At 52.2% G+C, this 13668-nt stretch overlaps 1 protein-coding gene across 8 annotated transcripts in view; it reads right to left on the reverse strand.

The window, feature by feature from the left end:
- Positions 1–13668, reverse strand: part of HECTD1 (HECT domain E3 ubiquitin protein ligase 1) — a 247790-nt gene that overhangs the window by 82128 nt on the left and 151994 nt on the right. For all 8 annotated transcript variants that reach the window (XM_075330091.1, XM_075330086.1, XM_075330090.1 and 5 more), the window contains exons 21-22: positions 12986–13125; positions 12336–12659 (exon numbers count right to left, since the gene is read on the reverse strand). In XM_075330091.1, the coding sequence (XP_075186206.1) occupies positions 12336–12659; positions 12986–13125 (464 nt within the window). The remainder of the gene's footprint in view (positions 1–12335; positions 12660–12985; positions 13126–13668) is intronic.

Consider the following 13668-nt stretch of genomic DNA (forward strand, 5'->3'; position numbering starts at 1 on the left):
TGAGAGTGCAGGACTGCCACAACGGATGCCATTACCTTGGTGAAGACCCGTGGGGCTGTCGCCAGGCCGAAAGGCAGTGCCACAAACTGAAGGTGTTCGTCCCCAATGGCGAAACGCAGGAAGCGTTGATGCTCTGGTGCGATCGGCACATGGAGATAGGCATCCCTGATGTCGATTGACGCTAGGAAGTCTCCTTGTGACATCGAAGCGATGACAGAGCGGAGGGATTCCATGCGAATCCGTCTGGTTCTCACATGTCTGTTGAGCAATTTGAGGTCCAAAACGGGACGGAATGATCCGTCCTTTTTTGGCACCACGAACAGGTTGGAGTAAAAACCGCGACCACGTTCCTGAAGGGGAACGGTGATCACAACTCCTTCTGTCTTCAGAGTGTCCCCCGCCTGAGCAAGTGCATCGGCTCGCTCGGGGGGCGGAGATGTTCTGAAGAAACGAATCGGAGGACAAGAGCAGAACTCTATCCTGTAACCGTGAGACAGAATGTCTCTCACCCATCGGTCTTGGACATGTGGCCACCAGGCGTCGCCAAAGCGGGAGAGCCTGCCACCGACCGAGGATGCGGTTTGTGGAGGCTGAAAGTCATGAGGAGGCCGCCTTGGAGACGGTGCCTCCGGCGGTCTTTGGAGGACGTGACTTAGACCTCCATGCAGAAGAGTTCCTCTGGCTCTTCTGTGGCCTGTTGGACGAGGATGATTGGGATCTGACTGAGGGCCGAAAGGACCGAAACCTCGCCTGAATTTTCCGTTGCTGAGGTCTTTTTGGCTTGGATTGGGGTAAGGACGAGTCCTTTCCCTTAGATTGCTTAATAATTTCATCCAATTGCTCGCCAAACAATCGGTCGCCAGAAAAAGGCAAACCGGTCAAGAACTTCTTGGAAGCAGAGTCTGCCTTCCATTCTCGTAGCCACATGGCCCTGCGGAATGCCACCGAATTAGCGGATGCTACCGCTGTATGGCTAGCAGAGTCCAGGACGGCGTTCATGGCGTAGGACGAAAAAGCCGACGCCTGAGAAGTCAAAGACGCTACTTGCGGAGCAGAGGTACGTGTGACCGTATTAATCTCAGACAGACAAGCTGAGATAGCTTGGAGTGCCCACACGGCTGCAAAGGCCGGGGCAAAAGACGCGCCTGTGGCTTCAAAGATGGATTTCATTAGGAGCTCTATCTGCCTGTCAGTGGCATCCTTGAGCGATGAACCGTCAGCCACTGCTACTACGGATCTAGCCGCCAGTCTAGAGACTGGAGGATCCACCTTGGGACATTGAGCCCAACCCTTGACTACGTCAGAGGGGAAGGGGTAACCTGTGTCATTAAGGCGCTTAGAAAAGCGCTTGTCCGGAAAAGCTCTGTGCTTCTGGACAGCATCTCTGAAGTTAGAGTGATCGAAGAAAGCACTCCGTGTATGTTTGTGAAACCTAAACTGGTGTTTCTCCTGCTGTGAAGCCAACTCCTCCACAGGTAGAGGCGGGGGAGATAGATCTAGCATCTGGTTGATTGACGCTATAAGGTCATTTACTATGGCGTCCCCTTCAGGTGTATCAAGATTGAGAGCAACGTCAGGGTCAGAGCCCTGGGCTGCGACCTCTGCCTCATCCTCCAGAGAGTCCTCAAGCTGAGACCCCGAACAGCGTGATGAAGTCGGGGAAGATTCCCAGCCAGCCCGCTTAGCCGGTCTGGGACTGCGGTCCGTGCCGGAGTCCTCCACGTGATACCTAGGGGCCACCCCAGGAGCATGCTGCGGCGCAGACCGAGATGGGCCTGGGGGCGATGACCCCGCAGTGCCCGGGGCCTGTGTAAGGGCCGGTCTGGACTGTAAGGCTTCTAGTATCTTAGCAGACCATTTGTCCATAGACTGAGCCATGGATTGTGAAAGTGACTCAGAGAGTTTCTCAGCTAAAACTGCAAACTCTGTCCCTGCCGCCTGGACAGGGGAGGCCGGCGGTTCCACCTGGGCCGAGGGTCCCACCAGTGCCCGAGGCTCCGGCTGAGCGAGTGCCACAGGGCCCGAGCATTGCTCACAGTGAGGGTAGGTGGAACCTGCAGGTAGCATAGCCGCACAAGAGGTACAGGTTGCAAAGAAGGGAATTTTGTTTACTTACCGTAAATTCCTTTTCTTCTAGCTCCTATTGGGAGACCCAGACAATTGGGTGTATAGCTACTGCCTCCGGAGGCCACACAAAGTATTACACTTTAAAAAGTGTAACCCCTCCCCTCTGCCTATACACCCCCCGTGCATCACGGGCCCATCAGTTTTGGTGCCAAAGCAGGAAGGAGGAAAACTTATAAATTGGTCTAAGGTAAATTCAATCCGAAGGATGTTCGGAGAACTGAAACCATGAACCAAAAGAACAATTCAACATGAACAACATGTGTACACAAAAGAACAAACAGCCCGAAGGGAACAGGGGCGGGTGCTGGGTCTCCCAATAGGAGCTAGAAGAAAAGGAATTTACGGTAAGTAAACAAAATTCCCTTCTTCTTTGTCGCTCCATTGGGAGACCCAGACAATTGGGACGTCCAAAAGCAGTCCCTGGGTGGGTAAAATAATACCTCGATAAAAAGAGCCGTAAAACGGCCCCCTCTTACAGGTGGGCAACCGCCGCCTGAAGGACTCGCCTACCTAGGCTGGCATCTGCCGAAGCATAGGTATGCACCTGATAGTGTTTCGTGAAAGTGTGCAGACTCGACCAGGTAGCCGCCTGACACACCTGCTGAGCCGTAGCCTGGTGCCGCAATGCCCAGGACGCACCTACGGCTCTGGTAGAATGGGCTTTCAGCCCTGAAGGAATCGAAAGCCCAGAAGAACGATAGGCTTCAAAAATCGGTTCCTTGATCCACCGAGCCAAGGTAGACTTGGAAGCCTGCGACCCCTTACGCTGGCCAGCGACAAGGACAAAGAGCGCATCAGAGCGGCGCAGGGGCGCCGTGCGAGACACGTAGATCCGGAGTGCTCTCACTAGATCTAACAAATGCAAATCCTTTTCACATTGGTGAACTGGATGAGGGCAAAATGAAGGTAAGGAGATATCCTGATTGAGATGAAAAGTGGACACCACCTTAGGGAGAAAGTCCGGGACCGGACGCAGAACCACCTTATCCTGGTGAAATACCAGGAAAGGGCCTTTGCATGACAGCGCTGCAAGCTCTGACACTCTACGGAGTGAAGTAACCGCCACTAGAAATGCCACCTTCTGCGAAAGACGTGATAGAGAGACATCCCGCAGCGGCTCGAAAGGTGGTTTCTGAAGAGCCGTTAGCACCCTGTTAACATCCCAGGGTTCCAGCGGACGCTTGTAAGGTGGGACTATGTGGCAAACTCCCTGCAGGAACGTGCGGACCTGCGGAAGCCTGGCTAGACGCTTTTGAAAAAACACGGAAAGCGCCGAGACTTGACCTTTGAGAGAGCCGAGAGACAAACCCTTGTCCAATCCCGATTGAAGGAAGGAAAGAAACCTGGGTAAGGCAAACGGCCAGGGGATAAACCCCCTCTCAGAGCACCAGGCTAAGAAGATCCTCCAAGTTCTGTGATAGATCTTGGCTGACGTTGGCTTCCTGGCCTGTCTCATAGTGTCAATGACATCTTGAGACAACCCTGAGGACGCTAAGAGCCAGGACTCAATGGCCACACAGTCAGGTTGAGGGCCGCAGAATTCAGATGGAAAAATGGCCCTTGAGATAGCAAGTCTGGTCGGTCTGGGAGCGCCCACGGTTGCCCCACCGTGAGATGCCACAGATCCGGGTACCACGACCGCCTCGGCCAATCTGGAGCGACGAGGATGGCGCGGCGGCAGTCGGACCTGATCTTGCGCAACACTCTGGGCAGCATTGCCAGAGGAGGGAATACATAAGGCAGTTGAAACTGCGACCAATCCTGAACTAAGGCGTCCGCCGCCAGAGCTCTGTGGTCCTGAGACCGTGCCATGAATGCCGGGACCTTGTTGTTGTGCCGAGACGCCATGAGATCGACGTCCGGCGTTCCCCAGCGGCAACAGATCTCTTGAAACACGTCCGGGTGGAGAGACCATTCCCCCGCGTCCATGCCCCCGCGTCCATGCCCTGGCGACTGAGGAAGTCTGCTTCCCAGTTTTCTACGCCCGGAATGTGAACCGCGGAGATGGTGGAGGCTGTGGCCTCCGCCCACAGCAGAATCCGCCGGACTTCTTGGAAGGCTTGATGACTGCGAGTGCCGCCCTGGTGGTTGATGTACGCAACCGCCGTGGCGTTGTCCGACTGTATGCGGATCTGCCTGCCCTCGAGCCACCGATGGAACGCCTTGAGGGCTAGATACACTGCCCTTATCTCCAGAACATTGATCTGAAGGGAAGACTCTGTCGGAGTCCAGGTTCCCTGAGCCTTGTGGTGGAGAAAAACTGCTCCCCATCCTGACAGGCTCGCGTCAGTCATGACCACAGCCCAGGATGGGGGCAGAAAGGATTTTCCTTTCGACAGAGAAGTGGGGAGAAGCCACCACTGAAGAGAGGTCTTGGCTTCCAGCGACAGAGAGACGTTCCTGTCCAAGGACGTCGGCCTCTTGTCCCATTTGCGGAGAATGTCCCATTGGAGTGGACGCAGATGAAATTGCGCAAATGGAACTGCGTCCATTGCTGCCACCATCTTCCCCAGGAAGTGCATGAGGCGCCTCAAGGGGTGCGACTGTGCCTGAAGAAGGGATTGCACCCCTGTCTGCAGCGACCGCTGTTTGTCCAGCGGCAGCTTGACCATCGCTGAGAGAGTATGAAACTCCATTCCGAGGTACGTCAGTGACTGGGTCGGAGACAACTTTGACTTTGGAAAATTGATGATCCACCCGAACCTCTGAAGAGTTTCCAGAGCAACGGTCAGGCTGTGTTGGCAAGCCCCCCGTGAGGGTGCCTTGACTAGGAGATCGTCTAGGTAAGGTATCACCGAGTGGCCCTGAGAGTGAAGGATCGCTACGACGGATGCCATGACCTTGGTGAAGACCCGTGGGGCTGTCGCCAGGCCGAAAGGCAGTGCCACAAACTGAAGGTGTTCGTCCCCGATGGCGAAACGCAGGAAGCGTTGATGCTCTTGAGCGATCGGCACATGGAGATAGGCATCTTTGATGTCGATTGATGCTAGGAAGTCTCCTTGGGACATCGAAGCGATGACAGATCGGAGGGATTCCATGCGAAACCTCCTGGTTGTCACATGTCTGTTGAGCAATTTTAGGTCCAAAACGGGACGGAATGAGCCGTCCATTTTTGGCACCACGAACAGATTGGAGTAAAAACCGCGACCGCGTTCCTGAAGGGGAACGGGGATCACCACTCCTTCTGTTTTCAGAGTGTCCACCGCCTGAAAAAGCGCAACGGTCCGCTCGGGGGGCGGAGATGTTCTGAAAAAACGAGTCGGAGGACGAGAGCTGAACTCTATCCTGTAACCGTGAGACAGAATGTCCCTCACCCATCGGTCTTGGACATGTGGCCACCAGGCGTCGCAAAAGCGGGAGAGCCTGCCACCGACCGAGGATGCGGTTTGGGGCGGCCGAAAGTCATGAGGAGGCCGCCTTGGAGACGGTGCCTCCAGCGGTCTTTGGAGGATGTGACTTAGACCGCCATGCAGAAGAGTTCCTCTGGCTCTTCTGTGGTCTGTTGGACGAGGAGGGTTGGGATCTGGCTGAGGGCCGAAAGGACCGAAACCTCGCTTGAACTTTCCGTTGCTGAGGTCGGTTTGGTTTGGGTTGGGGTAAGGACGAATCCTTTCCCTTGGATTGCTTAATAATTTCATCCAATCGCTCGCCAAACAGTCGGTCGCCAGAAAAAGGCAAACCGGTCAAGAACTTTTTGGAAGCAGAGTCTGCCTTCCATTCGCGTAGCCACATGGCCCTGCGGACTGCCACAGAATTGGCGGATGCTACCCCTGTACGGCTAGCCGAGTCCAGGGCAGCATTCATGGCGTAGGATGCAAATACTGACGCCTGAGAAGTCAAAGATGTTACTTGTGGCGCAGAGGTACGGGTGACCGCATTAATCTCAGACAGACAAGCTGAGATAGCCTGGAGTGCCCACACTGCTGCAAAGGCTGGGGCAAAAGATGCGCCTATGGCTTCATAGATAGATTTCAGTAATAGCTCTATCTGCCTGTCCGTGGCATCCTTGAGCGATGCACCGTCAGCCACTGCTACTACGGATCTAGCCGCCAGTCTAGAGACTGGAGGATCCACCTTGGGACACTGAGCCCTTAACCACGTCAGCGGGGAAGGGGTAACGTGTGTCATTAAGGCGTTTAGTAAAGCGCTTGTCCGGGAAAGCCCTGTGCTTCTGGACAGCATCTCTAAAGTTAGAGTGATCGAAGAAAGCACTCCGTGTACGTTTAGGAAACCTAAACTGGTGTTTCTCCTGTTGTGAACCCGAATCCTCTGTAGGCGGAGTTGGGGGAGATAGATCTAGCACCTGGTTGATGGACGCTATAAGATCATTTACTATGGCATCCCCTTCAGGTGTATCCAGATTGAGAGCAACGTCAGGATCAGAGTCCTGAGCTGCGACCTCCGCCTCCTCCTCTAGAGAATCCTCAAGCTGAGACCCCGAACTGCGTGAAGAAGTCGGGGAAGATTCTAAGCGAGCCCGCTTAGCTGGTCTGGGACTGCGGTCCGTGCCGGAGTCCTGCACGTAATAACTAGAGGCCACACCAGGAACACGCTTAGTCGCAGACCGAGAGGGGCCTGGGGGTGATCCCGCAGTGCCCGGGGCCTGTGTAAGGGCCGGTCTGGACTGCAAAACCTCTAGAAACTTAGCAGACCATTTATCCATAGACTGAGTCATGGAATGAGAAAGCGACTCAGAGAGTTTGTCAGCTAAAACAGCAAACTCTGTCCCTGCCATCTGGACAGGGGGGGCCGGTGGTTCTACCTGGGCCGAGGGACCCCCTAGTGCCTCAGGCTCCGGCTGAGCGAGTGCCACAGGGGCCGAGCATTGCTCACAGTGAGGGTAGGTGGAACCTGCAGGTAACATAGCCGCACAAGAGGTACAGGTAGCAAAATAACCCTGTGCCTTGGCCCCCTTGCTCCTTGTGAACGACATGCTGTTGTCTCCCAGGAGCGTGATCACTGAGGGTATATAGCCACAAGTTAACAATACAGCTGAACCGGAAAAGTATACAAATATAATGTATCTATATACAGTTCAGCACCCTAGGGGGACCAGCACCGGTAACCGGTGTGGCTTACCAACCGCTCCAGCGGTGTGTGGCCACCAGATTCCCTGCCTCGGGTCTCCCAGAGCTGCAGCCAGACGTCCTCCACCGGCAGGATGTGTTAAAACATGGCTGTCGGCGTTCACAGGGGAGGAGGGAGCCGTGGGCGGACTTACAAAAGTGCGGGAATCTGGTGCCCCATAGGGATTAGTGAGGGGGGAGGAGGACAGCTATGTGTGCTCCAGCCCTCACTGTCGGCGTCAGCCCGATCGTCCCGCCCTTGCCCCTGACTGGCAGGCCCGTGGGCGGGCGTTTAATGTACTAGGCCGCAAAAGCCGGGGACTAAAGTAGAAACCGCGGCCGGCAAGCAGGCATGGTCGGCGTGGTAGTCCCGGACAAAAGCCAACACTGCATGCGCTGCAGCGTCTGAGGCCCAGGTGCTCCATGCACCGTCCCAAAGGGGACACAGATTACCTGTAGTTGCAGGGCCTTGTCCCTGACGATACTCAGTCTCCTGTCCGGCAGATACCACCAGGGGCTGCGGAGAGAGCCCGGTCCCAGTGCCTGGATGACCGGTTAGGATCCCACTTCACCCAGAGCCCCTAAGGGATGGGGAAGGAAAGCGGCATGTGGGCTCCAGCCTCTGTACCCGCAATGGGTACCTCAACCATAACAACACCGCCGACTCAGTGGGGTGAGAAGGGAGCATGCCGGGGGCCCTGTAAAGGGCCCTCTTTTCTTCCATCCGAAATAGTCAGCAGCTGCTGCTGACTAAAATGTGGAGCATTGTGTGCATGTGTGCCTCCTTCAACACAAAGCTAAAAACTGATGGGCCCGTGATGCACGGGGGGTGTATAGGCAGAGGGGAGGGGTTACACTTTTTAAAGTGTAATACTTTGTGTGGCCTCCGGAGGCAGTAGCTATACACCCAATTGTCTGGGTCTCCCAATGGAGCGACAAAGAAATAACCCTGTGTCTTGGAACCCTTGCTCCTTGTGACCGACATGCTGTTCTCTCCTAGGAGAGTAATCACTGAGGGTATATAGCCAAGGGCTAAACACTGCGGCCGAACAGAGAAAATGTATACAAATATAATATAATATATATATATATATATATATATATATATATATATATATATATATATATATACAGTTCGGCACCCTAGGGGGACCAGCACCGGGTGACCGGTGTGGCTTACCGACCGCCCAGAGCGGTGTGTGTCCACCAGATTCCCTGCCTTGGGTCTCCCAGAGCTGCAGCCAGAAGTCCTCCACCGGCAGAATGTGTTTAAAACATGGCTGCCGGCGTTCTAAGGGGAGGAGGGAGCCGTGGGCGTGATCAATAAAGTGCGGGAATCTGGTGCCCCAGAGTGATGAGTGAGGGGGGAGGAGGACACTAAAGTATGCTCCAGCCCTCACAGTCGACGTCAGGCCGACCGTCCCGCCCTTACCCCTGACTGGCAGGCCCGGGGGCGGGAGTTTAATGCACTAGGCCGCAAAAGCTGGGGACTAAATTTAATACCGCGGCCGGCAAGCAGGCGCGGTCGGCGCGGTAGTCCCGGTCGTCACACAAAAACAGCAGCCGCTGCAGCGTCTGAGACCAAGTGCTCCATGCACCGTCCCCAAGGGGACACAGAGTACCTTTATGATGCAGGGCCTGTCCCTGATGATACTCAGTCTCCTGTCCGTCAGAATCCCACAGGGGCTGCGGAGGGAGCCCGGTCCCAGTGCCTGGATGACCGGTTAGGATCCCACTTCTCCCAGAGCCTCTAAGGGATGGGGAAGGAAAACGGCATGTGGCTCCAGCCTTTGTACCCGCAATGGGTACCTCAACCTTAACAGCACCGCCGACATAGTGGGGTGAGAAGGGAGCATGCCGGGGGCCCTGTTAGGGGCCCTCTTTTCTTCCATCCGATACAATCAGCAGCTGCTGCTGACTAAAATGGGAGCTTGAGTGAATGTGTGCCTCCTTCAACACAAAGCATAAAAACTGAGGAGCCCGTGATGCACGGGAGGGTGTATAGGCAGAGGGGAGGGGTTACACTTTTTAAAGTGTAATACTTTGTGTGGCCTCCGGAGGCAGAAGCTATACACCCAATTGGCTGGGTCTCCCAATGGAGCGACAAAGAAAAACTCTTTTATAACACTCACCTAGGGATTGGTCCGGTATGATGGATGTCGCTGCTCTCCGGTCTGGCGCCTCCTCCCTGCGGCGATCACTGTCCTCCTTCTATCCCGCCAGTGTGGACGACGCGATATACGTCTTTCACACTGGCCAGCATTGAGATCCTGCGCAGGCGCACTGTGATCTGTCCTGCTCAGGGCAGATGAATGTATTTTAGTGCGCATGCATTGGCGGTCTTTAACCTTTCCTCGCACTTGCGCATTACAGTACTTGGATCTGCCCTCAGTAGGACAGATCACAGGGCACCTGCGCAGGACCGCAATGCCAGCCAGCGTGGAAGACGTAGATTGTGTCATCCACACTGGACGGGATATGAGGAGGACTGAGATCGCCGCAGAGAGGAGGCACCGGACCGGAGAGCAGCGACACCCACCGGACCGGACTGGCCCCTAGGTGAGTATTATAAAAGTGATTTTTATGTTACACAGCGGCCTGGGCTCTGACATACAGCATGTTAGAATGCTGTATATAACAGCTCACTGGTGGTGGCTGCAGCTTATAGGCCCCAAATCTGGTGACAGGTTCCCCTTAAGTCAGGAGACCAGCAGGGGACACAGAAGCCAGTGTGGAGGAGCAGTTCCAGTACAGGAGTAGAGGTTTATATATTAGACTAGCTGTACTACCCTGCTTATTCCGGGTTAATAACTGTTGTTAACAAAATAGAATGTATTAACAAAAATGTATTCTGCACACAAAAACCACAAAATAAATAGAAATGTATTTATTAAAAGGCAAAAACTAAGCTAATAGAAGCATTTCACAACATATATTTCAACACCACAGATATTCCACACAGATTTAACTAAATTGGCCAAGTAATGTGCTCCGTCTGTTTCTTTCCCCGTCTGCCCCTCTTTGCCCGGTCTGCCCCTCTTTGCCCGGTCTGCCCCTCTTTGCCCGGTCTGCCCCTCTTTGCCCGGTCTGCCTCTCTCTTTCCCCGGTCTGTCTCTCTCTTTCCCCGGTCTGTCTCTCTCTTTCCCCGGTCTGTCTCTCTCTTTCCCCGGTCTGTCTCTCTCTTTCCCCGGTCTGTCTCTCTCTTTCCCCGGTCTGTCTCTCTCTTTCCCCGGTCTGTCTCTCTCTTTCCCCGGTCTGTCTCTCTCTTTCCCCGGTCTGTCTCTCTCTTTCCCCGGTCTGTCTCTCTCTTTCCCCGGTCTGTCTCTCTCTTTCCCCGGTCTGTCTCTCTCTTTCCCCGGTCTGTCTCTCTCTTTCCCCGGTCTGTCTCTCTCTTTCCCCGGTCTGTCTCTCTCTTTCCCCGGTCTGTCTCTCTCTTTCCCCGGTCTGTCTCTCTCTTTCCCCGGTCTGTCTCTCTCTTTCCCCAGTCTGTCTCTCTCTTTCCCCGGTCTGTCTCTCTCTTTCCCCGGTCTGTCTCTCTCTTTCCCCGGTCTGTCTCTCTCTTTCCCCGGTCTGTCTCTCTCTTTCCCCGGTCTGTCTCTCTCTTTCCCCGGTCTGTCTCTCTCTTTCCCCGGTCTGTCTCTCTCTTTCCCCGGTCTGTCTCTCTCTTTCCCCGGTCTGTCTCTCTCTTTCCCCGGTCTGTCTCTCTCTTTCCCCGGTCTGTCTCTCTCTTTCCCCGGTCTGTCTCTCTCTTTCCCCGGTCTGTCTCTCTCTTTCCCAGGTCTGTCTCTCTCTTTCCCAGGTATGTCTCTCTCTTTCCCAGGTCTGTCTCCCTGTCTCTTTGTCTGTGTCTTTTCCTGTCTGTCTCTTTCCTTGTCTGTCTCTTTCCTTGTCTGTCTCTATCAAGGTCTGTGTCTTTCCCCATCTATCTTTGTCTGTCTCTCTGGCTGTCTCCTCCTTCCCTGTCTGCCTGTCTCTTTCCAGGTCTGTCCCTCTCCGTCTCTCTCTATCCGTCTCCCCAATGACATCTTATTACCTCACATATAAGCTTCTTATACTATGAATGTCTTTTGTTCCTATAGCAACCAATCACAGCTTCTACTAATAACCTGTAGGTCCAGGCTCCATTTACTTTAATGGAGGCATGTTTTTAGAAGAGTAACTGTAAAGCGCGGGGTTAAATTTTCCTGTCAAAACATAGTCTACGATGTTCCCTGGGTCACATGAGGTGTCTGTGCAAAATTTCGTGATTGTAAATGCGACGGTGCAGATACACTTTTCGTTTCACTTTTTCCCCATTATGTAGATAGGGGCAAAATTGATTGGTAAATTGGAACACGTGGGGTTAAAATTTCGCCTCACAACATATCCTATGACGCTCTCGGGGTCCAGACGTGTGAGTGTGCAAAATTTTGTGGCTGTAGCTGCGACGGTGCAGATGCCAATCCCGGACATATACACATACATACATACATACATACATACACATACACACATACATATATACACACACATATACATACCTACATACATACACACACATTCAACTTTATATATTAGATTTCCGAAAACGGAGACCATTGATTAGGTTTGAAGTACAGGAAAGCACATTGAAAGGGAACCTATCATGTTGGTTAATGCTAATGACCTGCAGATATGGGGTTAATCGTGTAATAAAGGAGTCCAGCCGCCATACTGAAAATGACACCTGGGAGAAAATAAATTAATTTCTCCCAGGAGCCGCCAGCTTTCAGTCACACAGCACTGTGATGCTTGCAACGCATTAATGCAGAGCAGACTGTTAGTCAAAGTGTTAAGGTGTGCTTACAGCTACCGCTCTAAGTGCTGTGAGTGGTGATTGTAGCCACGCCTGTATGACGGAAAGTTGGAGGCTTCAGGGAGGAATAAAGTTTATCTTCTCCCTGGTGACGCACTTTCAGTACTGCGGCCAGGCAGCTAATGCTAATAACCTGCAGATTAACCCTATATCAATAGGTTAATGGAGTTATTCGACATGTCTGGTTCCCTTTAAGCCCATTTTTTCAGCAAAGGCAACTTTTGCACGCAGCAAGCACCAGTTCATAACAATTCTGTTTAAAAATTTAAAAAAAATCCATAAAATGACTCTTATTAAGAAACAAATACCCTGGCTCATTAAGGCTGCAGTCATCCACATGGGTGTATAGAGTTGTCCAATTCTGGCCATCTTTGGATACTTGGAGGACCCAGTTCCTAAGAGCAGAACGGCCATACCCTCGGGCATGGCGCAGAGTGTAGGCTGATGGGACAATCCATAATCCAAGATCGATGGCAAACCATGCGCTCTTGTCATCATTCGTATGGCAATTTAGGGCAGAACTATCACGACTCAAGATGTCTTCAAGTCGTCCATATGGCAGGTTCCGTCCTTCAGACGAGGTGACGACCACTAAGCCGTATGCAGCGGGATTCACCCATTCATATGCGGTTCTGTAACAGTACCAGACATTGCAGACAATCAGAGCGAAGATCTCATGAACACGTAAAGTACACAAGTCCAAATAACGGCTCCCTGTACCTATATATAGTATGTCGTAGATCTACACATGTTTTTTGACAACAGAGTCAGCTAACAGTAAGTGTATACAAATAATTAAAAAAAAAAAGATTACTTTAAAAGGGTCGATTTATAAAAAATAAATAACTTTTCAGTCTTTAGAATCTTTAATCTTCATTGAGAACTGAATGCATTGTGTGAACGCTACCAAACAATACACAACTTGTGCGCTCACAAATCTGTACAACTATTGACTTACTTTGCATTTGTTCCAATCCAATACATGATACCGTTGTCGTCGAAGTCGTGCTGGTGCCGGAATATACAGCTCTGACCTTCGCGCAGCTTGCGCACGAATACAAAGGACGAGCGATCAAAGTCATACCATTGTTTAGCTACCTGTAAAGGTCACAAAATAACAGTTAGGAGAGCGTCTAATATAGGATTGCCGTAAAGTAAGAGCTATGGGTGGTACACATGTAATGTGAAATAAATGCAATTAATGAAGAGGTTATTAGAGAAGCGGTCACTGTGAACATGGTGTCTGATTTGTAGGTAGCATATTAGGGAAGACGAGGGAAGAGAACATACATATTTTATGGGAAAGAACTCAGTATTGCTTCAATTTTATCCATTTGCATCTTGTTCTACAGTGTGTCCACTAATATCCTGTCGACCGCCATTAACTTGAGAACGGCGGCAGCTATAGGCATAGAAGTGGTGTCTAGGTATAGTAAAGTAGTATGACAAATCCCAAGCACACAATCAAATGCAAGAGGGTAATGCAAAAAGTGCTTTTTAATTGAAGGATTACAAGCAGAAAGAAAATGCCACTACCAATAGTGCAAAGCCAAGCCAACAAGGTCTTGCGTTATGAGAGAGCTGTGGATATAGACGGATTAAACGTCCAGGAAACGAGCCACAGGTAGGGCGTTTTGCTTT

Source organism: Anomaloglossus baeobatrachus, chromosome 12, assembly GCF_048569485.1.
Source record: "Anomaloglossus baeobatrachus isolate aAnoBae1 chromosome 12, aAnoBae1.hap1, whole genome shotgun sequence".
NCBI lineage: Eukaryota > Metazoa > Chordata > Amphibia > Anura > Aromobatidae > Anomaloglossus > Anomaloglossus baeobatrachus.